General features: G+C 39.3%; 2 protein-coding genes across 5 annotated transcripts in view; one reads left to right on the top strand and one right to left on the bottom strand.

The window, feature by feature from the left end:
• The window catches only part of igf1ra (insulin-like growth factor 1a receptor), a gene marked incomplete at its 5' end in the record, with an annotated part of 70,765 nt that extends 47,190 nt beyond the window's left edge, over positions 1-23,575 (top strand). Inside the window, 19 exons of the mRNA XM_079250678.1 lie at positions 4,333-4,633; positions 5,536-5,672; positions 6,181-6,325; positions 6,949-7,157; positions 7,428-7,551; positions 8,025-8,257; positions 8,350-8,517; positions 9,043-9,250; positions 12,296-12,576; positions 12,670-12,812; positions 13,167-13,332; positions 13,434-13,536; positions 13,746-13,816; positions 13,905-14,134; positions 14,590-14,694; positions 15,534-15,693; positions 15,909-16,038; positions 18,060-18,194; positions 21,453-23,575. Of these exons, the coding sequence (XP_079106804.1) occupies positions 4,333-4,633; positions 5,536-5,672; positions 6,181-6,325; positions 6,949-7,157; positions 7,428-7,551; positions 8,025-8,257; positions 8,350-8,517; positions 9,043-9,250; positions 12,296-12,576; positions 12,670-12,812; positions 13,167-13,332; positions 13,434-13,536; positions 13,746-13,816; positions 13,905-14,134; positions 14,590-14,694; positions 15,534-15,693; positions 15,909-16,038; positions 18,060-18,194; positions 21,453-21,978 (3,575 nt within the window). The 3' untranslated portion in view covers positions 21,979-23,575. The remainder of the gene's footprint in view (positions 1-4,332; positions 4,634-5,535; positions 5,673-6,180; positions 6,326-6,948; positions 7,158-7,427; positions 7,552-8,024; positions 8,258-8,349; positions 8,518-9,042; positions 9,251-12,295; positions 12,577-12,669; positions 12,813-13,166; positions 13,333-13,433; positions 13,537-13,745; positions 13,817-13,904; positions 14,135-14,589; positions 14,695-15,533; positions 15,694-15,908; positions 16,039-18,059; positions 18,195-21,452) is intronic.
• The window catches only part of pgpep1l (pyroglutamyl-peptidase I like), a 17,106-nt gene continuing 2,168 nt past the window's right edge, over positions 11,660-26,597 (bottom strand). For 3 of the 4 annotated variants that reach the window (XM_079250691.1, XM_079250693.1, XM_079250694.1), the window contains exon 5: positions 25,657-26,597. This exon is cut by the window's right edge. Coding sequence is in view for 1 of the 4 variants with exons in the window: in XM_079250692.1 (XP_079106818.1) it covers positions 11,754-11,764 (11 nt within the window). In the remaining 3 variants the exon portion in view is untranslated. Of the gene's footprint in view, positions 11,765-25,656 lie in introns of those variants that run through there. The other variant, XM_079250692.1, reaches the window with a different exon arrangement.

Raw genomic sequence — 26,597 nt, 5'->3', positions numbered from 1 at the left:
GCAGCGTGCTCTCCAGCAAACAGTACATGACTCGCATTTAGATGAGAAACAGTGATGCACTACAATCCGCTTCCCTGCATGCACTGCCATTTTTATTTGATAAAGTCAGGAAGGAGTTAGCTCAGAACTTCCTGCTCTGATATACACACAGATGACCCGGCTGAAAGAAAGCCGTATTGAAATCTACCATCCTGTCATCAGATGGAAGCTGCTTTTTTTTTTTTATGAATTCAGACTGGAGTGAGAGGAGGTACAGCGTGGTTAAAGAGCTGTGGGTCACAATACCCCAAATTCCCCTATTTATACATAAATTCAAGGCCACCTTTGCAGAGAGAAGACACTTTTTTCACAGCAATTTCAGCTGTTTTATTTTGTTTTCTCATCAAACTCCACATCTCCAGAGTCATTCATATAACCCCCATTTTGGAGTTACCAGCATTTCCCTGTATTATTATCAGGGATTAACATTTTCTCTGTTGAAGTCTTTGAGGCCTAGAACATTCTGCAGATTCCTCACATAGCCCAGCGGCTGTGGATGCCTTAAGATCAGAAAACAAACAATGCAAAGGACTTGTCTGTCCTTCAGCCCATTAGTGACGCGCCCCCCCCCCCCCCCCCCCCCCCGCTGCTGTATTTGATGGTGGTTGTAGAGTTGCATGTTACAGTGACTGAGGGTGCTCCTCTGTTGACCGTTGCTTCGTTTACTATGGATGAAATGGACCTTGCTACTCCTCATGTCGCAGTGCTCTGGCGAACAGCAGAAGTCGGCTGATGCTTGGCTTCGGTGTCTGACCTGGCTGTGTTTGCTCAGGGAAAAAGGGGGGGTGGGGGGGTGGGGTAGCTGCTGAATGAGGAGAACAACATTATACACATTCCTATCTCCACTTTTTTTTTAAATAAAAGTTTCTGTGTCCATAGCTTGTTTCTGAGACCTAGTCTGGCAACGATTTCTGAATGTAATGTCCTATGTGATGTTAAATTTGATGAAAACCCCAATTTTCTGTTGATTCTTAATTATTCATGTTCATATTTAACGTCCACTCAGAGAATAACTTATCTTAAATGGAGCCTCTTGTCAGGAAGCCCCTTTCATTTGAAGTAGTAGAAACGTACAATTCCTCACATAACTGTGTGTAAAGACCAACAGCGTGGAAATAGGCCTGCATTAGAAGCATCTATAAATAGAGGATTGTATCCTTGATACCACGGGTTGTTTGGTCACACAGTGAAACCCAGTCGACTTATATGGATTTAAGACAGTGACTCCCCCTCACTTTGCTCTCCTCTGGCGGAAGGTATGCATGTTTGGAATTTTTCCTCATTGAGGAATCTGTTAAAATGATGCAGAAGGAGGAAAAGACTTCCTCCAATAGGGATCTTTCAAGTTTGCCTCGGCTGCCCCCTTTTGGTAGGTTTCCAAGACAGCGAAGCCTCACTTTTTCTCTACCGTTTTTTCCTCACTTTGCAAATGTGCAACACTAATCTGCCCACTCTAACCACACTTATGCCAGCATCGTATTTCCAATTAAATCCCAGCTGTTATGTGATAACCTGTGTGTGTGTGTTGGCATTTGATCCTGTAGTTTTAAAAAAAGATCTTTGCCATTTGCTTTGGACTGGAGCCAGAATAGTTGGATAACACTATTTGTGAACTACCACTGAACCACTCGGCTCCTGTATTGACAGAGCAAATGTGCGTAGTGTAAAGCTTTACATAGCATAGGAAAGGTCATGTAGTTAAACCGTGCTCCTCTTGGCTGTAACTCCTGTGTGATTTCACAATTTATCTAAAGCTAATTGCTTTAAAGGAAAAGTCATATTGCCTAAGATATATGGAATAGGGTTTGATTTGATAGGAAATAAGTTAATTTGCTTTTATTTGTAGAATCCTGAAAGAATTGAAGCTCCTCTGCACTATTAGATTTGTCTGACTACAAGAAAGAAAGGCAAGCATTTGAGAAACTTCAAAGAGTAGGAGTGATCAGTATCCTTCCCTTGTGAAGTGAAACCGGAGTTGGCCTTGTGGGAGTATGTGTTGGCTCTGCAGCGTTGCTGTAGTGCACTGTCATGTCACATTCTTATCATACAGACAATTTGTATAACAAGATGAAAGATTCATCAGCTCAGCAGGGGATTTCATTTTCTCAGCTATTTTTTACAGTTAATTCAATTAGCAGATAAATAAAAAATGTATTAAAATTATTTTCCTTAGCTACACAACAACATCTGTGTCCACACGGTATTCACAGATCCACCTTTTGTCCTGTGGACTCGAGTAATAAAAGACAATGACTGGAGTAGAGTAATAGAAATGAAGGGTGTTATCAGCCTACAATAAATGATCAAAACATGCTTAAGAGAGGTTTGTTAAATGTGTTTGTATGTGAACATTTCCTTCAGCTCTGGCCTGTATAAGGATGTGGTTGCTAAGGAACCAGAAGTGCTGTGCCTCTTAGTTCAGCATAGTTCAGTCTTATTGCTCATGAGGAGAAATTTTCCTTGCAGCAATAACAAAGAACATAATAAATAGTAAACACTTACGGCTCCAAAACATAAACTGGCATCGGGGCGATCCAGCTTTGCTGTTTGCATGATTTCTGCTTCGCATAAAAAGCAGATTTAAGAAGGAAAAAAAAAAAAATCGGGAATAGATTTATTATCCATAACACATGTTCCCTGAAGAAATATTGATACTAGATTCAGCATTTTCCCAGAGCAGCTTTTTATCCCACCAGACACAGTTCCAGCAGTCATTAGCAGAAAATCTATTGTCAGACATGTTCTGTAAGTCCACACGTGTGCACATGTAATCCAGGTACTTTTCCATGGCGTGAAACTAGGACAACCCTGCCTACAGTGCCTCGAGATCAACTACTAGTTTTTTTCCCCCTCTCTCCTCATGTTTGTTTTCCCTAAAAAGCTTTCCAGTAAATAGGCTACAGTCAAAATATTGTCGAGCCCCTGAAAACAAGCTCATCTTCGCTCTACTTAGACTTAGAAAGTAAAACTAAGAAGCTACTCGCCTAATTAGGTTGCATCTCATTATATAAAAAGAATGTTTTTGAAAAGTTTTTGTCAAGATTGTTTTTTTTTTTTTTTTAAAGATAAATCTGACAAGTGTTAGCATGCACAGTCCCAAGCAATGGGAAAACTATCTTATTGGTAACATATTGTTGTGTTTTGTTTCTCAGTGATGCCATGTAAACAGTGAGAAGCTTCTCAATAGTTCTGTTGCTTAAGCTTAATTTGAAACATTCCACACATTTACTTTGTGGATTTTCTCACTGCCAGGGAAGATGCTGTTTTTCTTTCTCTGAATCTGCTTTAATGTTGGAAGTTGCAGTGACTGTTCTACCATTGTCGCAGCATAAAACAAGAGAATGCATTTTCTTAGCTTAGTTTAACTTCAGCTTACTTTGAGAACAAGACTTGGGAAAATGTGATGCTGCAGGCATTTTGATTTTGACAGGGAAAAAAAAAGAATTTGAAATAAATGAAAATAGATGTAATTCTGTTTGAGTCTTAAACCTAATAACAGCTATTATTAATGGTATTCAACCGGAATTGTGCTTCCTGATCATAGTTTTGAAGATTTGTTGCCGTAGCAGTGGAAATCTCTTCTCTTGTTGCGTCAACACTCCTTTAACAAAAGACTGCTCAGTACATTTCTCTAATCATAAAATAACACTATGTCAAAGTCCAAAAATCTGCCTGTGCATGCAATTTTACAGATGAGAGTAAAAGTGTTCCAGTGAAGTATGTTTCTAATATTCTTTTCACATCCTAATTTTTTTGGAGAGATGTGCAAATCATCAGAAACAGTCACAATGATGCAGAGCATTGCCTACTAGGCCATTACCAATCAGAAACAGTTAAATAACTTTATTGCATTAGGCTGCAGAACTATTGGTTTGGAAGTACGGTGAGAATGTGCAGATTTTGTCATTTATTTTTAGATCCTGTTAAAAACCAGAGAAGAGTTCTGCATATTTATAATAGTATGGTACAATCATTTGCATGCGGGTATTGGTCTATGTGCACCTATTTATTCTCACAGCTGCCATTTTCCTGGTGTTCGAACGAAGAACTGGTCAACCATCATTGTATGACCATCACACTGTGTTGTTGCCCAACTGCCTCTTTGTTTTGAAGTTAAATTACCTTTTAGATTGTAATTTATAAATGTGAGCATATAAAGCATATCATAACCGTTTTTATTGCTCAGTGTATTCTCAGGCTGCACTAAACTTTGTTGGATCATCTGACTGTCAGCATTTTTTTGTCATTTTGTTTAAACTCATCTGTTTCTCTCTCCCCCCCTCTTTCTTGCAGTGTGTCCAGAACACTGCAAGCTAGCCTGTACAGACAAGGGGGAGTGTTGCCACAGCCAGTGCCTGGGCAGCTGCACCGAACCCAACAATGACATGGCCTGCTCTGCCTGTCTCCACTACTTCCACGAGGGTCGGTGTGTGCCGGACTGTCCCTCAGACACTTATAAGTTCGAGGGCTGGCGCTGCATCACCAAGGACCTGTGCTCCCACGTACACCTGTCCAGTGACACGCATTTTGTCATCCACGATGGAGAATGTATGCCCGACTGTCCCTCTGGTTTCATGCGCAATGAGAGTAATCTGTAAGGACCCTCTTTTCAAAATATTAAGATGAGCTTGAAATGCATTATTCTATTAAACTGCTTTTTAATATGCTGTTTTTTAAATTTATATGGGTGCATAACCTTGTTTTTAGGGAGAATCACAGGTCTTGGCATCATTTGTTGGCTAAATTGCTCTGTTTATACTTGGGTATGCACATACATTAAAGCACCTTGTATTCACTGCACACTTATGCATAATAGATTCTTTTTGCATGAAGTATCCTTGAACTGAACTTCACCTGACCTTGCTTTTCACACATTTCTTTTCTTAAAGTAGGTCTCAAAACCAGAAGTGTGAAAGGTTAAGTACACACTGGACTATAAATGATTCAGAGTTAGATTTCCCAGCCTTTTATGTGAAATGTTCTCCACACAGTGCCTTGTTTTTGACACTAGTATATTTTACAGATGAGTACTCAGACTCTAAAAAGAGATTCAGCTGAAGTGTGTCAGGATGTCCTGCTTTTAATAATTGCTTTGTGTGACTAACGTAGGAGAAAATCTTTTTTTTTTTTTTTTTTTTTTTTCCCTTCTTTGGTTTGGTTACGCTTTCATTTGTCTTGTCAGTTTACAGAGTCTTTATTCAGATACTTAGCATTTTTTGGCTATAATCGGTTGTTTTGTCTATGAAGGTCAAGACAGCGAGCCACTCTCACGAAACAGTTCAGCTGAGGCCTTTTAAAAGATTAAACTATTCGTGTGAAGAGTGACCTTGTATCATATCCTGACTGTATCTGCATGAATCCTCTGGAATTCTCGGTAGCTTGAGAGAAGAAAATAATATTTTAGGGGAAGGTTTTGTAAAGTTCACAAAAGATTTTGATTGACTTTTCTTTCAAGATCACTACTTTCTCATTCACGTGTGCCTCTGCCCTACGCAGCATGGAGTGCAGTGCTTGCAACGGCCTGTGTGACAAAGTCTGTACGTCACGCGTCATCGACTCTGTAGACGCTGCTCAGTCCCTGAGGGACTGCACTGTCATCGACGGCAATCTGGACATCAACATTCGCCGTGGAAGTGAGTGCCGCTATGCAGGAAGAGCTCGCTTTTAACACTATGACAGTACACACCAGGAATTTTTACGGGGCTAAGTTACCTCAGCAACTAAGCAGATTATACACTCGTAGTTCTCTGTTCTCAAACTGATAAACACAAGCCGACAAGATATTTAACTTGGCTGCAATCAGCTGTACAATAGTAATACTTTACTACATTGTTGCATATACGTTGTTCTTGAATTCTCTCTCCCGGTCAGAGTTAGTGATAGGAGATGTAAAGCCAGAGTCACAAAGTCAGCTTTACATCTGCTTCTTGTGTTTTAAACTGATGATCACATTCTGCTATGATGCTGCTTATTTAAGTGAGCTGCACTCATTGCAATGATCGTACCGTTGGGATATCTTAATTATGAGCCAGTGTTGTCATCATAGTAGCAGCAGAGGTTTTGAAATTATTTCCAGATTTCTATTTTATATGCTGTTTTGATTGTCTGTGTGATTGGTGTGTTTTTATCTCCTCTCCCAAGATAACATAGCCTCTGAGCTGGAGAGCTTCATGGGATTGATCCAGACAGTGAGGGGATATGTGAGGATTCGACACTCCCACGCACTTGGCTCACTGTCCTTCCTCAAGAGCCTCCGTTACATCAATGGACAGGAACTCAATGAAAAGTATGTCTTCTCTGCTCTGTTAGTCTGTGAATGTATGCACAGTTGCATGCACTGAGAGGAACTGGGGGGAGTATGTTTTTTAACATTCATCACTTGTGTGTTTCCAGATAGTGCAGTAGCCTTTTGAAAATTGATGGGTAAGATAAGTAACTGTGGCTTGAAAGCTGTGTGGAAAGTCGCAGGTCTGTTAGAGTCTACACAATATCAACTGCAGTCTAATATGTGAGGCGAAGCTGCTATTTTTCTGAAAGGGTCATGGGAAAGCCTTTTGCCCTTCTTGTTATCGTTTCTCCCAGGGTTAGGTTTCACTCTGAGGATTGCTGTTGGGGGCGACAGGCATTCCCTTCTCTCTAGAGGTGCTCTGTTTGGACTGCTGAACCTAAGAGTGTTAACGTGACACTGTTTCTATTTCATGCCCTCTCCAAACACTTATTGTCAGACAGACACAAACCTGAGTACCACAAACACTATGCGGTGTTCATCTATGATTGTGTGTTTTGGTTTTTTTTTATCAACCCACTTTCAACTTCCATTAAGCATGTTCACGTTTAATTAAAAGAAAAATATTGCTGGTCAGTCCTGTTTGAAAATTCTCCTCATGCTGTTTTTTCTTTCATTTTTAGGATGTACTCGTTCATAGCAGTCAACAACCAGAATCTACAATTGTTGTGGGACTGGAGTCAGCACAACCTGACTGTTCAAGCTGGACGGCTTTTCTTCCGGCAAAACCCCAAACTTTGCATGTCTGAGATCCACAAAATGTGGGAGAAATCGGGCATAACTGTGAAGCCAGAGGAGGGTGATTTCCGCAACAACGGTGAAAGAGCCAGCTGTGAGTGCCCACTTTGTACATTTCTGCAGTATCTTTTGTCAAACTTTCTTTGGTGCACACAGCCCTGATGATAGAATATTAGGCTTTGTATCAACAGTAATATCATGAACAATTTGATTCACAACTGCAGGATTCAGTTCAATGTCAATTACACACACACACACACACACACACACATACACACACATACATACATACACACAAAAACTGTTTTCTAGGGAGTTGGAGACAAAAATATTCATGTTAAATGTCTCATTATTTTCATTACAGGTGAAAGTCATATTAAGTTCAAGTCTAACATCACATCAAGCAACACAATCGAGCTGTCGTGGGAACGCTACGAGGCTCCGGAACATGGAGATCTTATTAGCTTCATAGTTTACTACAAGGAATCGTAAGTACTCAAAGATGGCGGACTTCCTAACCACTGTAAAAACTGTTATACATAGAAGTGGAGTGATGGATATAGATGATTTGAAAAGCCTCGTGTTTGGACTTAAAATTATAAATTGAATGTATATTTTACTGCAACTGATCACATAGACAACATTATAGATTTTGGATTGATTTTTATTATCTTTGGTACACTTTCAGCTGATCATGAGAAAGATTGTTTTAAATGTGCAAAGCATCTAAATAAAGAAAAAAAGTTAATATCTTTCTATTGCTTAAGCTCTTGGTTTGATCAAAACATTTTTATATCAGTAATATCTGTTTCTTTAGAATATACGTGTGGATCAAACAAATAACACATAACATGGTAATAGATAAAGAAATGGTACAAGATTATATTTAACTTATTTTTTGTCTTAGATGATGGATATGTCCTTTCTATTAATCCACAGCTGTAATTTGTGTCTTTTTCAGACCTTTTCAGAACATCACAGAGTTTGATGGCCAGGATGGTTGTGGCTCAAACAGCTGGCACATGGTGGATGTAGATCTTCCTCAACAGAAAAACTCTAACCCAAAAGTTTTCCTTCCACATCTCAAGCCCTGGACCCAGTATGCTATTTTTGTGAAGGCTACTACCCTGCAGGTGGACAAACATGTCAGTGGGGCAAAAAGTGATATTATTTACATTCGCACACGCCCATCATGTAAGTCTGACCACCACTTTTTGAGGTATGTTTTTACTTAACCAGTGATGTGGCTTTAACAGTTAGATGTCCAAACTTTGGTTTTGTTTCAGTGCCATCGGTACCCAAAGATGCCCATGCATATGCCAACTCTTCAACCAAGCTGGTGGTAAAGTGGTTACCCCCAGTTTCTCCCAACGGCAATCTGACTTACTACTTGGTGCGTTGGCAACAACAGCCTGAAGACAGGGAGCTCTACCAACACAACTACTGCTCCAAGGGTCAGCATAATTCATTTTACAAAACAAGTGTCTTTCAACAACTTAAATTTCCCACTCATCACTCGTTGATGAACAAATACTTTTCATTTCAGAAGATTCAAAATTAGCAATGGCAAGAAGCTGGTTAGCTTAGCTTAGCAGCTAAGCTAACCAGTTGCTAGCAGTTGTAGACACAACATTTTTGTTAATCTTTCATTTTTGTATTATTTAAATAAATGTATAAGGTCACAATGTTAAGCTAGCTTCATATCAGTCTTGGTAAAATTTGATTTTTAACCTGCTCTCTGGTTAAATTAAGATAAATTAAGCCAAGCTAAGCTAAACTGAGCCTAACTCGTATCTATCAGTTAGACATATGAGTGATATCTATTCACTACTTTGCCAAGTGCAAAAGGACTTATGTCCCAAAAATGTTAAACAACTCTTTAAATATTTAAACACAGCAGATACAATGATCTAGTAATGCAGAATACAGCCCTTCAATGAGCTCCTTTGTCTTGGTTTCTGGTTTAATTTCTCCAACAGAGCTGAAAGTCCCCATCCGCCTCCCAGCGACGGAGCTCACAGACATGGAAAACAGCACTAAACTGACCAAGTCGGACTTGGCAGGGGCAGAGAAGGGCCCTTGCTGCGGTTGCCAGAAGACACCTGAAGAGAAGGACAGGGAGAAGGATGACCGTGTCTTCCTAAAAGTTTTTGAGAACTTCCTCCACAATTCCATCTTTGTGCCGAGGTACAGTAAAACAGTGCGGTGGTGTAACACCTGCCTCACAGTGATCTCCTTAAACTGTTCATGGCCTGCATTTGTGTCTCTTTTCACACTGAGACAACCATCAAAGACTTGCCCTTGTTTGCCATGATGGGTCAAAATGACGACCGAGGTGTACTAGCTCCTCTGAGGAGCTAACAGGATTTGAGCATTGGGGCGTAGACGGACCAGATGGGGGTCTGAGCAGGCCTGCTGGGTTTAGCTCTTTTGTCGTAGGAGCAGATGAGTAGACATGCTGAGAAAAATCCAAAGCCTTCTTAGTGCTCTTGTGTCTTTCTGTTGCTGTGGTAACGTTGGCACAAGGGATGTTAGAACAGGCAGCAATTGAGGCAACACAAACAAACCCAGGAGAGAGATGTGATTAAGGAGTCTGAAGGGCATAGTTTGGCTGCGCACTAGTCACTTAGCCTTTTTGTCAAAACAATAAGGACTGACATCTGTGTTGTGTTATCATTTAACTTGCTCGTGGCCATGCATGTTGCACTGTTTCAAAAGCTCAAATGCTTTTGTTCTCAGGAAATTGTCAATGTTATGTAGGATAATTTATGAATACTTTGATAAACCTGTTGTTTCTACTGAAAATCACTCAGGCATGTGTATTGTTGTATGACAATCAAAGGTGATTTTCCTTTCTTGTACTATACTCTCATTAAGTTAGATCAGTGCTCAGGAGGAATGTGTTAAAGCACAAATTTACATAAGTGAACACATATCTGCCTCTTTCTTTTCTCTGGCTGTTATTACTTATTATGGTATAGCTTATGAAGAAACTGGCAGGTCCCTGGCCTACAGCAAGGGCCTCAGCTAGTGCATGTAACACAGGCTCTGTAACAGCATTGTTACAGACCACTTCATGGAAAGGACTTGAAAATTGGGGACTTCTTGTCTTTTAAACAAAAGTTCAAGGTTTAAACTCAGAGTAATGAGAAAGAATGTGCACAAAAATAGAAACTGAAAGAAGAGGAACTGTTTTCCATTCTGTCCCCCTCGACTCAGCACTCTACTCCACACCTCCTCTTGCACACTTTCTTTGTCTGAGGCTTTTTTTTTTTTTTTCCTGGAGCGAGACAGCTGCCAGGAAATGTACAGTGAATCCATCTGGAATTTAAATGAATGAGGGAAGAGTCCCATCAGCCCTGGAAGACAAATGGAAATGGGAAATGCAGACTGATTTATAAGAGAGGGAGGTGGCTGCACTAAGAGGAAGGCTGGCATTATCTGTTAAGTAGACCTTGTAGTAAAATACAAAAGCTGTCATCAGCTGACGGGAGCTTTTATTTACCGTAATCACTGGCTGTTGTAAGTCATGGTGAATACACTGATGGATGGATAAAGAGTCAGTGGAAATTACCTCCTCTTTCATCAGATCTACAGACCTTTCACTGCCGATCCTGTCGTGTTTCTATGTTGCCACTCAAAATATGCTCCAGCAGTTATAACTTCCTCTCTAAAATTCATCATATAAAACCTTTTCTTTTTTGTTTAGTCAGCTACAGTACATGTTTGTGGTGTTAAGACTGCCCTGCTTGTAAAGCTTAACACAAATGCAAAAAAAAAAAAAAAAAAGATTTTCTTAACTTTATTTGATTTGATGATGCATCTCTTCCGTTCATGTTATCTCTTCTTTAGCATCAAGATACTGATCAGTTTCAATTAGATCCAAACATATGTCCCTTTAATCTACATTCTGCTGTTTTTTTTCATGTATTTATGGTGTATTATTAGTAGTAACTCATGTTCTGGGCTTTGCTGGGCTACACCAGTTCGAACTGACAGCGAGGAATGTTGACATGTAAGTGTGACTGGACTTTCCCACGTTATGTGTGTGTTTCCATGTGTGTGCTCTCCTCCTGTAAGTCTGCTTTTACACAAAAAATGTTGATCAAGGATCTGCTCTGTTAGCTTGTTCAGTTTAATGTTTTATCAATACAGCTGAAAGGACGTATTGATTGACAGAAAGGTCAGTTGTCTGTTTCAATGCTCAATTGTTTTTAAAGGAAAAAAAATGCACAAAAAAAAAAGTCTTGGTTTATGACCTCATAATGGTAAGGATTTATAGCTTTTATTTTCACTCATGCAGAAATAATATATTGCTGGAGGTTTGAGAAGTGAGTTAAAAAAAAGAAGCTCTCATCTGTTCTCTGGCGTTTTTTTTTTTTGCAACAAACAATCCATTCACAGAGGATAAAGATTTATATTATAAATGAACCCATATCTGCCCCTTTCTTCTCTCTGGCTTGTTTTTTTTTTTTTTTACATTTTGTAGTATAGCTTTCTAAGAAACTGGCAAGTTTAGTCAGAACCAAAACTCTTTTTCTTCTGCTCCTTACCTCTGCTGGCCACCATGCAGGTTTTACAGGTGCCCGGTGGCGTCTCTTGTGTGTCTGCTGGTGGTGCGTTCACAGCTGTCACCACCTGTTTTCCCTCAGTTATTACAATATGCAGCTGCAGGGGGCTCTGCAACTCATCATCTGAAATCTGATGACAAATATCCATTCAATAATGCCATGTGTTTGAGAGCTGAACACTATCATAATAGAAAATGTAGGTTTCTCTGTTAAAGGCTTATAAGTTTCTGATTGGAACATGTTGAACTGCATCCTCGTCTTTTTTTTTTTTTTTTTAAACATTTTTTTCCTCATATTTTTAGTGTGGAAATGTTTTTCTTTTGAGCCGCCTCTTTCAGTCTGTCCACTTTGCAATGATCCGTCTGACCTCATTCTTACATACAGCACCGCTGGGAGTGCTTTGCAGCATCTGGACACAAGCCTTGCGTACACACAGTCACACATATGAAAATAAAGGAAAAACACCCAAAGTATCTCCTAACTCCACCTGCAAGAGATTTCATTTTTGAACAAAATGTTTTATAAACCTACAGTTACCAGCAAAAAGATTAATTTCAGGACAAACAGAGTTTTCTTCTATATTTTACCATCCTAATAGTGCTTAATGTACATCAAACAACTTTTACAGATGTTTTAATTTGACTGCTTCTCTGTGTTTCAGACCTCCAGACCGTCGACGCAGAGACATTTTTGGTGTTGCAAACAACACTCTGTTTCTAGAAGGTGATCGGGGAAATACGTCTCTCGGCTCAGGAGACAATAGTACAGATGACATTCCCCCTGTCATCGAGTACGCAGTCATGGAGGATAAGAGTTTTGCAGAATATTTTGAAATTCCCAGCCTGCGACCATTCACTGTCTACCATATTGACATCCATGCCTGCAATGAGGAGGTGGGCTGCAGCGTGGGTGCTTTTGTCTTTGCCAGGACCAAACCTGCAGGTGAGGCACACAAAACCCCTAATGCGGCAAATCTTGCAAATTTGGTCTGCTATATTGAAGCAACCTTTTTTTTTAAAATTTTCTGTTTCCCAGCCAAAGCAGATGACATCGTTGGAAAGGTTGAGTTTAGGAGGAGCGATAAGGTTGACGGGAGTGTGCTGCTGCAGTGGCAGGAGCCTGTCATGCCCAATGGACTTATCCTGATGTATGAGATCAAATATCACCTGGGAAGTGAGGTGAGTCAGGAAGGGTATAATTATAGCTCTCCTTATAACATATGTAAATTTGTTCATACATTATATACAGCATGAATATAAAAACTGTTTCTACAAGTAATGATTTATGATATATGTTAGATATTTGGCTGATGTACTTCTTTGCCATATTGGCATGTCTAAAAGCCATCGATATGAAATCCTTAACTCCTGAAAAGGATATTTCTTTTTATTTTCTGCAATAAAAATGTTTTATTTATACCCCGCAGCAGTAGTGTCACCTGTATGAATTACATGATCAGATGCACATGTATGTTTACTTTTAGCTGGTATTATCTTTAAGTAGTAATCACTGTTTATTTCTTTTTCTGTCAGCCTGAGAAACACAGGTGTGTGTCACGACATCAGTACCGGGATGAAAAAGGAGCTCGCCTGACCAACCTGAGCTCAGGAAACTATTCTGCTCGTGTGCGCGCCACATCTCTGGCAGGAAACGGTTCCTGGACAGAAAGCATCTTCTTTTATGTGCCTCCTCCTAAACGTAATAGCACACGTCTACTTTATTAAACAATGCACTGAGAAATTTCATGATGACATCAGTACATGACCTTTTTGCTGATTTGTTTTTATTTCCTCTGACAGGAGATGATAGTGTTACACTCTACGTGGTCATCATAATTCCCATAATAGTGACACTTTTCATTGCCAGCCTCATCACAGTTTTCTTCTTCATCAACAAAAAGAGGCAAGTGTTTCTGGGAACCACTTTTTTTTTATTTTTATTAAGATGCTATGTTTATGAAGCTTAATGATCAGTGTGATGTTAATTACAGTGAATAGGACTTTTCATGAACATTTCCCTAAGGGAAAGGGTACACTTCATATTGAGGAGTGAATATTGTAGCCAAACTTTGAGCTGTCTGTCGGCTCACTCTGATGGGTTTGTGTGTACAGGAACAACAACAGACTTGGGAATGGAGTCCTTTATGCATCTGTCAACCCGGAGTACATCAGTGCTGCTGAGAGTAAGAATGTCATATTTTCTCCTTTGTCCAATGCTATATTTTTATGTAAACATATGCCGATGACCTGCTGTCTCTCTTGTTGGACCAGTGTATACGCCGGATGAGTGGGAGGTGGCCAGAGAGAAAATCACAATGCATAAGGAACTGGGTCAGGGCTCCTTTGGCATGGTGTATGAGGGCATCGCAAAGGGTGTCATCAAGGACGAACCTGAGACACGAGTGGCCATCAAGACGGTCAATGAGTCGGCTAGCATGAGAGAGCGGATTGAGTTTTTGAACGAGGCGTCTGTCATGAAGGAGTTTAACTGCCATCATGTGGTAAGATAAATGCATCATAACGTGGTTACTATCAGCGATCTGAATGAGAGAGCGGAGATTAAATCATTAGCAAAGGCAAAAAAAAAAAAAAAATATATATATATATATATATATATATATATATATATTCAGTAATGTGGAGCTCGCAGATATAATTATTTTCTACTTAAGTCTGTATAGATAAAAAAAAAAAAACCTGAAGGCTCATTGTGATTGTTTTTGTGGTTGCGATAGCCCCAGGGTGCAGCCTCCCGGGGGGGTACATCCTCACCTCATTACATGTTTTCCCCCTTAGAAAGTTGTTTTTACAACCGTTCCATCAACTGAGGCTGCTTAAAAAGTGTTTTGGAGAAATTTTGTCTTTTCTTCTGTAAATAAAACTTCCTTAGATGTAACGCATCACCTGGACTTGGAAAAATGTTGGATCATTACAGCTTTTACTGTTTTTCATGTAGGTGCGACTGCTGGGCGTGGTCTCTCAGGGACAACCAACTTTGGTGATTATGGAGTTGATGACACGTGGAGATCTCAAAAGCCACCTGCGCTCTCTGCGTAAAGAAGTAAGCAGCAGCATTTCCTCACAGGCCTATGCACAGAGAGCTGCCTCTGTTATAAATACAACACTGTTTGTAAAGAAACAAGATTTTGTTAAATGTAACTAGGAATCGCAGCTGCAACCTTTTAAAACCTGCTGTGTCATTTAAAATTGTGTTAAAAACAACAAATCTAGTTTATTGTTTTTTAGGTTTTTAAAATGATGAATGATAATTAAAAAAGGAATTTAAGAATTAAAAAAACACATCTCCTGAAAAGTCACATAATCTGGATCTCAGGATGGTTGTTGTATTCCATGTTTTTTTTTAAAATTTTACTTAGTAGTGTAGTCCAGGGTATACGCTGGTCTACGGAGTATACCCAATTCTTTTTCAGTCAGAATTGACTATACCCACATCTAATCCCCCTGTGATGCTGCTTTCACAATTACAAAAATCCCTACACATGTACCTACGTCGTTCAGCAGCTCAGATAAGGTTACCAGTATGATACACCGGGTGCAGTTAGCCATCAGCAGCGTTAACTTCAGCCTGAAAATAGGCAAAATACTCTTCCTCCCTTAAACCGAAGAGCAGAAATGATGTGACGATGAGCAGATATACTGATAGATTGATGTAGAGTAGTCCTTCATGTCACTGTTTTTGAAACTGCTTTTTCTGGGCTACTTTTGTTGTTGTTATCTTTTTTTAAATAAAGGGCAAAATTTAGAGTATACCCACTTCTTGAGGGGCCACAATTGATTTTACACAATTCTGTGTAAAAGCAAGCAAAACAATATTGGAAGAAAGGTTGTTATTGGTCATACTCTCTATTTTTATCTTTATCTTCTCTTGCTGTGCCACAGAACACCACAAGTCAGGTCCTACCCCCACTCAAAAAGATGATCCAGATGGCAGGGGAGATCGCTGATGGTATGGCTTACTTAAATGCCAACAAATTTGTCCATAGAGACCTGGCTGCCAGGAACTGTATGGTAGCAGAGGACTTCACTGTGAAGATTGGAGGTAGGTCTAGTTAATGTGATGCTTTCAGCCTCTTCAAGGTTGCTTAATGCTGAACCTGCTCTGCTGACTGTGAAAATAACTGTTTGGATTTCAGTGAGTGCCTGAGGCAGTGGGGTCTTAATGTAGATGGACAGAGTTCTCCACAGCTTCCTCTCCCACACACAATGAGTGATATTTAGTGGCTTCCCCAACCTCTGTTTTCATTTCTTCTTCAGATTTTGGCATGACCAGAGATATTTATGAGACGGATTACTACCGAAAAGGAGGGAAGGGCCTGCTGCCTGTTCGCTGGATGTCTCCGGAGTCACTGAAAGATGGCGTGTTCACTACAATGTCTGACGTCTGGTATGAGCATTCACGACTCTCACACTTGCATAAGGCTGCATTATACATGTATGAACCTGCTTCGGTCAAGGGGGCTTGAGCTGCCTGCATATGTTGTGCGTGAGAATACTCTAAAAGAGTTCATGCTGTGGGGTCACAACTGTAAAACCCCTACTGATCACCTCACAACCAGTGTTCTTTACAAGATTTTCACCCACTAGTCTCAACGTAAATCTTGTACCATGACAGCTACTATTTCCAAAGCAATACTAGCTGTCACAGACTGGATCATTGGAAATTCCTGCCACTTTTTTCTTTCATTTTTCAACTGTAGCTAGTCCAACTGTTTACTAGCTCCCCTGCAGTTTGTTTCCTGACTTAAGTGTCCCATGGGTTAGTCCCTAAGAGTGGGTTTAAACTGCTCCAGATGTTCACAAATGAGAGGTTACAGTGCCAGCACAAATCCACCTTCACATCTTGTGCACTATATCCTCCCCTTTGATGTTGCATAGTAATTTAGTCTGAGACAAGCTGTTTTTGGGCTTCATAAATAAGTGAATTGCTGTTTGTTAATCAAGACAAAAGAGTCTTGTAGCACAAAATTGTCACTGTTTTTTGTAGTGTTGTTAAAAGGCTGCTTTTTAGTGAACTGTCTAAAAATAAAGCCAATATGAGTAAACAAATCTTGTGGTCTCTGTTAGTAATTTTAAACATGTTTTTTCTTAAATATTTTTTATATTAAATTACTCTTAAAGTAAAGCAGAAATGCTTTTGGGATGCTTTTATCTTGAACACATGCCTACATTTCCAGCGAATTAAGTCTTATTTGCCTGGTTACAGATGTACAAGGCAGTGGGAGATGCTTTGTTTAGATGACCAAAACTGAAAACACACTCGATTGTCACCTGATGAAGCATGCAGGCGCAGGACATGGAGCAAGAAATTATTAGCAGGGAAAAAAAAATTATAAATAAGGCTTCTTAGTTTATAGCAATGACTTTCATGCAAAAGAATTGCACTCTTCTAAACTTGTCTGCAGTGTCAGCAAACAAATAAAAAGTAACATAAAGGTAAGAATAGAAAGAAAAAAAAAACTGACTTAGCTGCTGTTTGTAAATTGTGTTAAAATGGTTACGAAGAGAGAATTCACTTTTAGAGTGCACTTTCAGATTGGTTCAGTGCTGATCAAACATTCACATTCACTTTACTTTTACTATTCTGCAGTAAGAATCAAAAGTCCACTTCCTGAGAATTATAAAGTAATATTTATTCCATATTTTATGAATATGCTCACATCAAAATGTTTTTTGTAAACTCTTGTTTAAAACCACATTTGTACATTATATTCAAGATATATGAATTATTAAAAGCTTAGACATAATGTGTTGGTGCCCACCATATGCACATAACTGTGGATATAATCTGTATCAGCCTAAAGCCAAACATCTAGTTTAGATGATAAAACAAATGTGTGTTTTAAACTGTGAGGAACTGCAGCCTCTAGTGATGAAATGCACAAAAAAAATTCTGATTATCTGGTCAAGGTGGGCTGCACTGTGAGGTAGTGGTTAGCACTGTTGCCCCACAACAAGAAGGTCGCTGGTTTGAGCCTCAGCTGGGTGGAGGCTCGAACGGTGGCCTTTCTGTGTGGAGTTTGCATGTTATCCCCATGTATGCATGGATTCTCTCCAGGTACTCTGTCCAAACACATGCATGTTAGGTTAATTGGTTACTCTAAATTGTCCCTAGGAGTAAGTGTGAATGGTTGTTCGTCTTTCTGTGCTGGTCCTGTGATGGACTGGCGACCCGTCCAGGGTGTACCTGCCTCTTGCCCAATGATTGCAAGGAAAGTTCTCCAGCTCCATGGCGACACTAAGGCTGAAACAATGCCTGTTTGTTGCCAGTTTTGTAAGAAGAATTACTCAGATAAAACCCACCATGTTTAGTGATATTACTCACAGGTGTATTTTTTTTTGCTATGCAACACTTAAAATAGTGCTAAAATGAGCTTAAAGTTACATTTTGTTCTTGTCTCTTTTTAGGTCATTTGGAGTTGTGTTGTGGGAGATCGCCACATTAGCAGAGCAGCCTTATCAGGGCATGTCCAATGAACAAGTACTGCGCTTTGTGATGGAAGGAGGGCTGCTGGACAAACCTGACAACTGCCCTGACATGCTGTAAGTCTCCATCTATCTGAACAGTAGTAGTTTTTGTTATCATTACTTTATCGTCTTCCACCACTGTCCTAGTCGTCATCTGGCCCACTAATATTTTCTCATGTGCCTATTTTAAGTTGTGATTTAAGTGTAAGAGGTATCGTGTGTGTATGCCATGGCAAAGCCAAAATCAGGGCTGACATTGACGTCACCGGTTAAATGTAGTCCGTTGACGACATGGCTTCAGCAGACAGCTGGCAGTGAGGAGCCTGTTCAGCCGTCAGCATCAGCCCATAGAAGGGATGCCACAACGCATGTGTGAAAGATGCCCCTCATTCCAGCCAAGGAGGACAGGCATGAGGACAGATGCGGTGTCTCACCAAATGCAATGAGAATGACAGTAGTAAAAATTTATATTCATTAATGGGATTACCATGACTGTTAAGAAGCTTGGCTGTTGGTGTATAGAGCAGCATACATGTACAGTATTTTTTTTTCTCTCCTTCTCTGACCTCAATAAGAAAACATTCTGCACTCTTCCCTCCCACTCTCCATGGCTGACCTCACCTTAGAAAGAGTGCGAGTAGAACAAAAAAATAGGACTGAGTGTTTTGCAGACACAAACTTCTGGTTTCTATGGCAGCCTGACTGTTTTGTCCTGATTACAGGAGTGTGTGGATTGTGTTACACTGGTGGTGCTGGTGGAGTGGGGGCTTCTCCTCCTTGTCTTTGAGGAGTGCACAGGGGAGTCAGGCTGCTCCCGATGTCCTCCTATGCTGTTGTGACTTAATGGAGATTTCCAGAAGACTGCTAAAATGTAGCTAAGCCAGACATTCATACAAAGAATGAATAAAGAGATACAAGACATGGAAGTAGGCAGGATAAAACACAGAGGGATGAGTCATATTTGGACAGCTTTGAATGTCTCCTCCTTGTGCTGCGTTTCTCAGGTAGCTGGGGGTCATTGATCAGATTTCCCAGGGTTCTTTCTAGAGTTTCCTACAGACAAAAGTGCTTTCTTTTTCGCAGGGTTGGATGAAAATAAATGCAGATTGTGTGATCATATTAATCATGTCTTATTGTAGAATATGGTGCATCACTTGCAGCGTTATTATACATCAAGGTTTTACCACACAGCGGCACTGCCTGTGCCAAGATTTTTCAGTTGCACTGCAAAAGTTCCTGTTCAGGTTTATGAGGCATTTAGTCTTGATGTTTAGGGACCACTTCGCACCTACAGATGGCGTAAAAGTGTGGCTATTCTAGATTTAATTTAAGTGTTTTTTGGCACATCGGAAAAATGAAATTTTGGCTGGATTAAAACAAATCATTTTTGTATGCGCCATTTAACACTCACTACAAGAGAAATTATTGCTAATGGTTGAATGTCTGCATTATTGACTTATTTCACCTTTAAAATGATGAGTACATAATGAAACATAAAGAAAAAAAAGTGATTATATATGTTATATTGAAAAACATCAAACTAAACAGATGGAAAAAAAACATAACCAGAAAAGTATTGGAGAACAGAGTCAAGACATCATCTCTGTAACCCAGTGCTTATTATTGTTTTTGTACAGCATGTCTGTGACACAAAAATAGAACTTGCTGCAGAAAAGCTATGTAAGGAAGAAGAAGAGCACAAAAAAGTTGGATACTTGAAGCACCAAGTGCAACAAAGGTGACGGTTTGACATTGAGGAAGTGTCGTCATGCTAGTGGAAGAAGTCTGGTTGATTTAACACTGCACAACTAAAACTAGTGAACCACCACAAGCTCCCACAGCTCCATAGGTTGACAGGTTGAATCTAAGTCAATTTAGCTTAACAGCAATAAAATATGTCACGCATTTCGTGATGGACACCGACAAGAAGTCAGGATTTACTGCAGTTTACTAAATTTGCATCATCAAGCGTTGTGTGCAGAAACAGAGTGAGGGGTGTTAAACAGGCACGACTACACAGACAAGTTGCTGTGGTGCTCCAAGCATTACAGGAGTTTTCATGGGAGGTCTCTGCTGCATGGGATGTAGACATCTGAACATCAGCTTTCAGACACTTCCTTAAATTCTGAAAAACAACAAAAAAAAAACCAAACAAACATTCACCCCCTCTGCAGCTCTAGAATATGAAGCGTGTGCTCAGGCAAGTAATAATCTCTCCGTATGAAGAGAAGCTGGCACCCAGGTAATTCCGAACGGTGAAAAAAAGCCACCGAGAGAGGGGTAACAAAAAATTTTTTTAAAAATAAAAAGGGAATAAAGGACGGTAAAGGAAGAGTAATAACAGAGCCAAGATGGCCGAGGTGTTTATGTCAGGGAGCCTTAGGGAGTATTCTTAGCTTGTTTGTGTATAACTGAAGTTGCGGCGTGTGGTGCAGCACCACACAAAACTGTAATAATTCTCCCTTTTTATGGTGCTGTTTTGACATTCCCAAAGCTCGGTTGCTGGCCTGGCACAGTAACCTGAAATATGATTTACTGCTTTGCCGAGTACCTGCTACATTACTGATCTCACTGTATATGTTGTAATGTGGTACAAAAACATTCAAATGTTCAAAATTGACTTAGGTAGCGATAAAAATAGTTGTTGGATTTACTGTCTGTCTGCAAGCTTGCATGTTTGTCCATGCATTTAATCCATCCTCATCCTGTCACCGGATTCAAATAAGAACATTTTATTGGGCAAGAAGACATGTTCATAAACCTGCCAGCAAGCACGCATGAAATGATCCAAATTAAAAGGATAAAAGCGGGCTTGTTTATTGGATTTAAGACACCCTTTTTATATCCACAACTAAACTTAGCTAAACTTATGCCTATTTATGTGGAACTTAAACTCTTGAGTGTACTATATTAAATTATTGTGCCTACACTACCAGTCAAAAGTTTGGACACACTTTCTCATAGGATTTATTGGAAAAGTGTCTCCAAACGTTTGACTGGTACTGTGTATGGTTCTGTTTTTTAATAAAGGAGTGAATGGAGTCAGAAAAGTACAAAACCTGGTTTAAACTTGAGATTCTTCTGCCATCTACTGGTGGGAAACTGGAACTCTTAAAACTGTAATAACTTAAAAGAGATGTGCATGTCTTTGCTTACGTTCACACATCAAAACATGTTGTTTTGCCTACTGGTATGCCTACTGGTGGTGTTAAATATCAAGTTCCAGTTAGGTTGGTCTCCCCAGCAGCTATAGTGTCCTGCATGCTGTGCACACGTACTGCAACAGTGTTGTTCTGTGACTTTTAATATTTCCATTTTGTGCATCTCACGCAGGTTTGAGCTGATGAGGATGTGCTGGCAGTATAACCCTAAGATGCGTCCGTCCTTCCTGGAGATAATCAGCAGCATCAAAGAAGAACTGGATCCTAACTTCAGGGAAATGAGCTTCTTCTACAGCGAGGAGAACAAGCCGCCAGATACAGAGGAGCTGGATATGGAGGTAGAAAACATGGAGAACATTCCACTGGACCCTGTATCTACAAGGCAGCCGTCTGCTGCTGTTCTTCCCATGTCTGGGTGCACAGGAGGAACGTTGCCTCCTTCTACCCAGCATCTTTCTCCCATTCAAGGCCCCAGCACTCCATTACTTGGACCTGCGTCTCCCACAACCCCGGGCCAAGTAGCGTCAGCTGTGGCGTCTCCAGGACAGGCCTTGGACAAACACTCAGGACATGTTTCAGCCAATGGGCCCGTGGTCGTGCTACGGCCTAACTTTGATGAGATGCAGCCTTATGCACACATGAACGGGGGCAGAAAAAACGAACGGGCGTTACCACTGCCCCAGTCATCGGCCTGCTGATATCAGTCCATCCCCATCTTTTCCTCTCACACAGGGTAAACTCAAACCTCTCTCAATCTCTTAAAGAGGCTATGAGTGAGGTGAGACAATTACGTTGTTTTACTGTGTGCCAGTAGATGGTCTCTCCTCTCCTTTAAGGTTGAACACAAACTCTAAAAACTGTAAAAACAGCATATGAAACCTGCTGAAGCATTTGGAGTTTGGCAACTCAGACACACTGGGGGACTTCTTCCTGCACAGCCTGTATTACAACCTTTGTTACAAACAAACTCCTCCAAGAAGGAAAACTACACAGGCATGTTATCTTGACATACAGACTTACACATGAACTTTAAGAAGAACTTTTCTTTTTTTTTTTTAGCATATCTGCCAGCAAAACCAACAGAAGAGCACTTTTTCCTGAAGATTTCAGAGAGGATGTGATGGATATTTGAGTGTATATTTATACCAACACATCATTCTCACCACAATATGGTAAAGCTCTATTTCTATAAAGACTTTCCATGAAAACGACTTTCTTCCCATGAGCAAACTGGCTCATGTTGCGTGAGGATGCCTCAGTGAGAAAGTTTGTACTAAGATTGATGTTTCATTTAAATAGTAATATTTCCAATGCTGTCAGGTGGGGGTCAAAAATGGTAGAGGGCCTATTTTATATCTGCCAAACTTGCCAAATCAAGCTCTTTCCTTCAATTTCATGAAGTTTTCTTCTTTTTTTTTTTTTTTTTATTAAAGGCTGTGATTCAGAGTTGTGACGAGTCTGATAATACCAACATGATTTGGTTGTTTCAGACCTCCTGCTTAGTAACTGGTTTGTAACTGGTTGTCCCTTCACCAACTGCAAGCTTTACCAAAACCTGCCATATGTGCACATGAGGTGGAATAAATCATTTGAGAAAATAACTTAAATGTTTGAGGGAGTGAATGTGCATTTGAAGCACAAACTTGATGAAGACTGCTTCATGAAGAATTGGAAATCTAACTAAAGTTGTTTTTATTATCAGCTTGAACTCTGATATAAATGATAAAAACTGATACCATAGTTATTAAATGGTGACTCTTACAAACCCATATCTGTGGTGTAAGCCGTAAGTTGTCTGTGTACTGTGTACATACTGTACTTTAAATATAAAAGAGACACATAGTTGTTGATTTTACTTCAGCTATTTTAACCTTATAAGGGGGCTTATATAGATTACTGAATTTAGATGGGAATTTATTTTAGAGCGAATTAAATTTGTCAATACGATCACTTCCCATATCTACACTGATCTGAATGGAAACAAGTTACCACTTCAATATATTGTGTCAGAAAACTCTGAATTGCAGCCTCTGTCCATTTTTTGTTTGTTTTTTTATGTTTTTTTTTAAAAGAAAGAAAAAATGTGTCAAGTCTCACACTGCAAAATCATAAACATTCACAATCTGGCAGTATAACTCCCCCCTCTTCTCCTTGTCTTTTTCACACACACACAAGTACATGTATTTCTTTCAAACATTTTTCTGAGCGTGTGTGTTGTATGGAAGGTGAACAATGTTCACTGTTACATATTCAGTGGAACCAAAAACACAGCGACAGACAGGAGACATAAATGAAAAGCTGTTGAATCGTACTTCAGGAGCCTAGAGACAACTTGTAAGTCAGTACTACTGTCTCCTAGAGTAGTCATTGCATTTCAAACACATAAAAGGTCTTACAGTTGTATTGTTGACTGCAGGAGGGTTTTTATACACATCATTGGCTTTTGGTCACTTTTTTTAAAAAGAAAAACTTTTTATGGTTAAAAAAATGTTTGCCTCTATGTCTGTATAAAACAAAGCTGCTATTTTCATTCTATTTCTTTTATTAGACACACGTGCTCTCGCTCTGTCTCTCTCTCTCTCTCTCTATTATATATATATGTATATATATATATATATATATATATATATATATATAGCTCAGTTTGACAGATAATTAAAGTTTCCCCATAAGGTTCTTGGTAACGCCACGTTTTGCTCATTGCCTTTTATTTTCATGAAATGTTTCCATCTGTTTTTGTTCTGTTGATGTTTATATAATTATTATTATTATTTGAAATGGACACCTTAGCTCAAAGTGTGAGCGTGTGCTTTCTGCACCCTTTTTTGTACTTGTGTTGTTCAGCACTGCGCCTAGTGTTGCCCTCTAGGTGCGACTCGATCTCAGGTCAAAGTAAAGGCTTTGCTTTCTCCACACATTCTCATATCATCCTGTATTTGTCTCACCTTTTCCTTACATCCTTTCATGTTTTATTAAGTGGAATAGAGCCCTCTTTCCTTCCCTCTGCCTCCCCAGCTGATGTCTACAGCAAACTGTACCAGTCTCTCCCAGTGCTTCCTATCAAAGTCAGGATTAGTTCCATTAAACAAGATAATTATTTATATCCGATAACTTTTTAGCCCACCCATTTCATGTCTCTCCTCCAATAAATAGGGCGAATTGGGTTGTCTTGTTTGACTTCATTATGCCAACTATCTTTAAAGCATTTAAAGAGACTTCTTTTCTCCCCCTTGCCTCTTCAGCTAAACACGTTTCTACTAACGTCACTTCTTCAATGTGAGATTTTCAAACTGATTGTCTTCATAATTATCACCTCTGAAAACCAAATATGGGATGGGTTAGACTCCAGGGAAGGGAACAAGCTTCAATGTCATAAATGAAAAAAGGTCTTAAAATGGCTGACTAGTGAAAGTGTTCAGAAGGATTTCCTCTCATGTGGCCTGGTAATTTTTTTGTCCTTTTTTTTCCTTGTAGGAGTTTACTTATTTATTTTTCTTTTTATTTCTTTTTGCTATATCAGTATAAATCACTGTATAAATGCCCCGTGATTCAATATAAAGTTGGTTTTTTTTGTTTTTGTTTTTGTATGCGTTGTCCTTGGTGTCATGACTGAAGGACTTAAACTTTTTTTTTTCCCTTTAGGCATATATCTACCTCACTCTGTTTAAATACATTAGTGCGTTCGCAAAACAAACCCATCTCACTCTCATCTTTTTGAACAGAAATGTTACTTGGATATAAAACTCACAAAGATCTACCGTAGATAAACCTCATAATAAAGTGAACAGGGACTGGAGATGGGATGTGGGCGCTGCAAGCTCTGCTTTAACAGAAACAGTTTATAACCTGAACATTAGAGAAGGAAACCATGTTGATGAGTGTTAACTGCAAAGCTCCAAAACAGTGGAGTTAAATGATATTATTTTTGTCAAACAACTCAAATACATCAACCAACGCTGTATTTCAACTGGATAATACACAGCGAATGCACTGCAGCTGATGGCGAGAGGGCAGAGCTGAGTCTCAAACACTCCATCTCCACTTCTTCCAAACTTACTGTCACAACCTCAAACCCTCAAAACACAATCTTTGTTTTCTAGTCTAAAATGCATTTATAGAGAAATCTAAAAAAAAAACTAATATGGAGAGTATTTAAGAAAGGAAATAAAAAAAAAAAAAACAAGTATATGCTGTTTACTTGCAGCCAACACCCCATTCTACAGCTGAAGTTGTTTCCAAACAAAGAGCATTTAATTTTACAATTACGTTCAGTTGTGCATGGATACGTGCTGTGAATGTAACTAGGACAAATTTTATACGTTCTACACAAAAGTGTTTTTTTTTTTTTTTTTTTTTTTTTTTTTGGGACATTTAGAAGTGATCTCTGCACGCTTGTTTTTCTGTTACTCATAATGGTGATGTTGGTTCAGTCACCTTAGCAGAACTTGCGTCATCCCCGAAAATGTTAAGTGCACGAGGTGCTGGGATTTATCTCAAAGCCTTTTGGAAAATCTCAGCTCTATTTATTTATTTATTATCATTATTATTATTTTTTTTTAGAAAGAAAAAAAAAACTCTTAGCAGTTAACATTGCATCAATAAGAGTTGGCAGACAGAGCAAAAATGTGGATTCAAGTAAACATCCCTAAGCAATAAAGATGGAAAGTTGAGTAGGGAACCAGATAACTCGTAATGTGAACTCTGGGTGCTCAGTCGTGACGCTTCTGAATCATATCTGTGTATGACTTAAAGTTTGAAAAAGAACACAATAATGAAAAAGAAAGGTGCAAATCTTTAGTTAAAAACTGTTGGATTGCTGCTGAATATAACATTGGTATAAAAAAAAAAAAAAAAATCACCACCACTGACATAAAAGCTGTTTAAGTGGTAAAAGTATCTGTATGCTTTTGTTTCTCCAGTCTGGATGTATCATAACATTTTTCAGCTTTTCAGTTCTGAGAAGAAACATTGATCTGCTGTGAGGTGAACTACTAGTTACTATTAAATTACAAACCTGCCAAAACTACAGCAGTGACAAACATGTGGACATATGACAGGGATGTTGCATAGATTACGGGTAGTCATGATTATAAGTAAACACCACGATTAGAAAAAGTTGATAGTTTACAGCTTCAACAGTAGTTGCTTTTTTTTGCATTACCTTAGACTTCCAGCATAAATATACAATAACTATACTCTGTTTAGACATCTTTATCATCTTAATTAAGAACGTTCTTCATGCAAATGTCAGGTTTATGGGGGATGCGTCAGTGTACCCCCCTGCAATAATAGGTTTGAGGTTTATCATGTCTGTCTT

The sequence above is a fragment of the Telmatherina bonti genome (genome assembly GCF_933228915.1).
Source record: "Telmatherina bonti genome assembly, chromosome: 2".
In the NCBI taxonomy this organism is placed as follows: Eukaryota; Metazoa; Chordata; class Actinopteri; order Atheriniformes; family Telmatherinidae; genus Telmatherina; species Telmatherina bonti.
The sequence above is the reverse complement of the archived record's forward strand: the minus strand, read 5'-3'. Positions and strand labels throughout refer to the sequence as shown.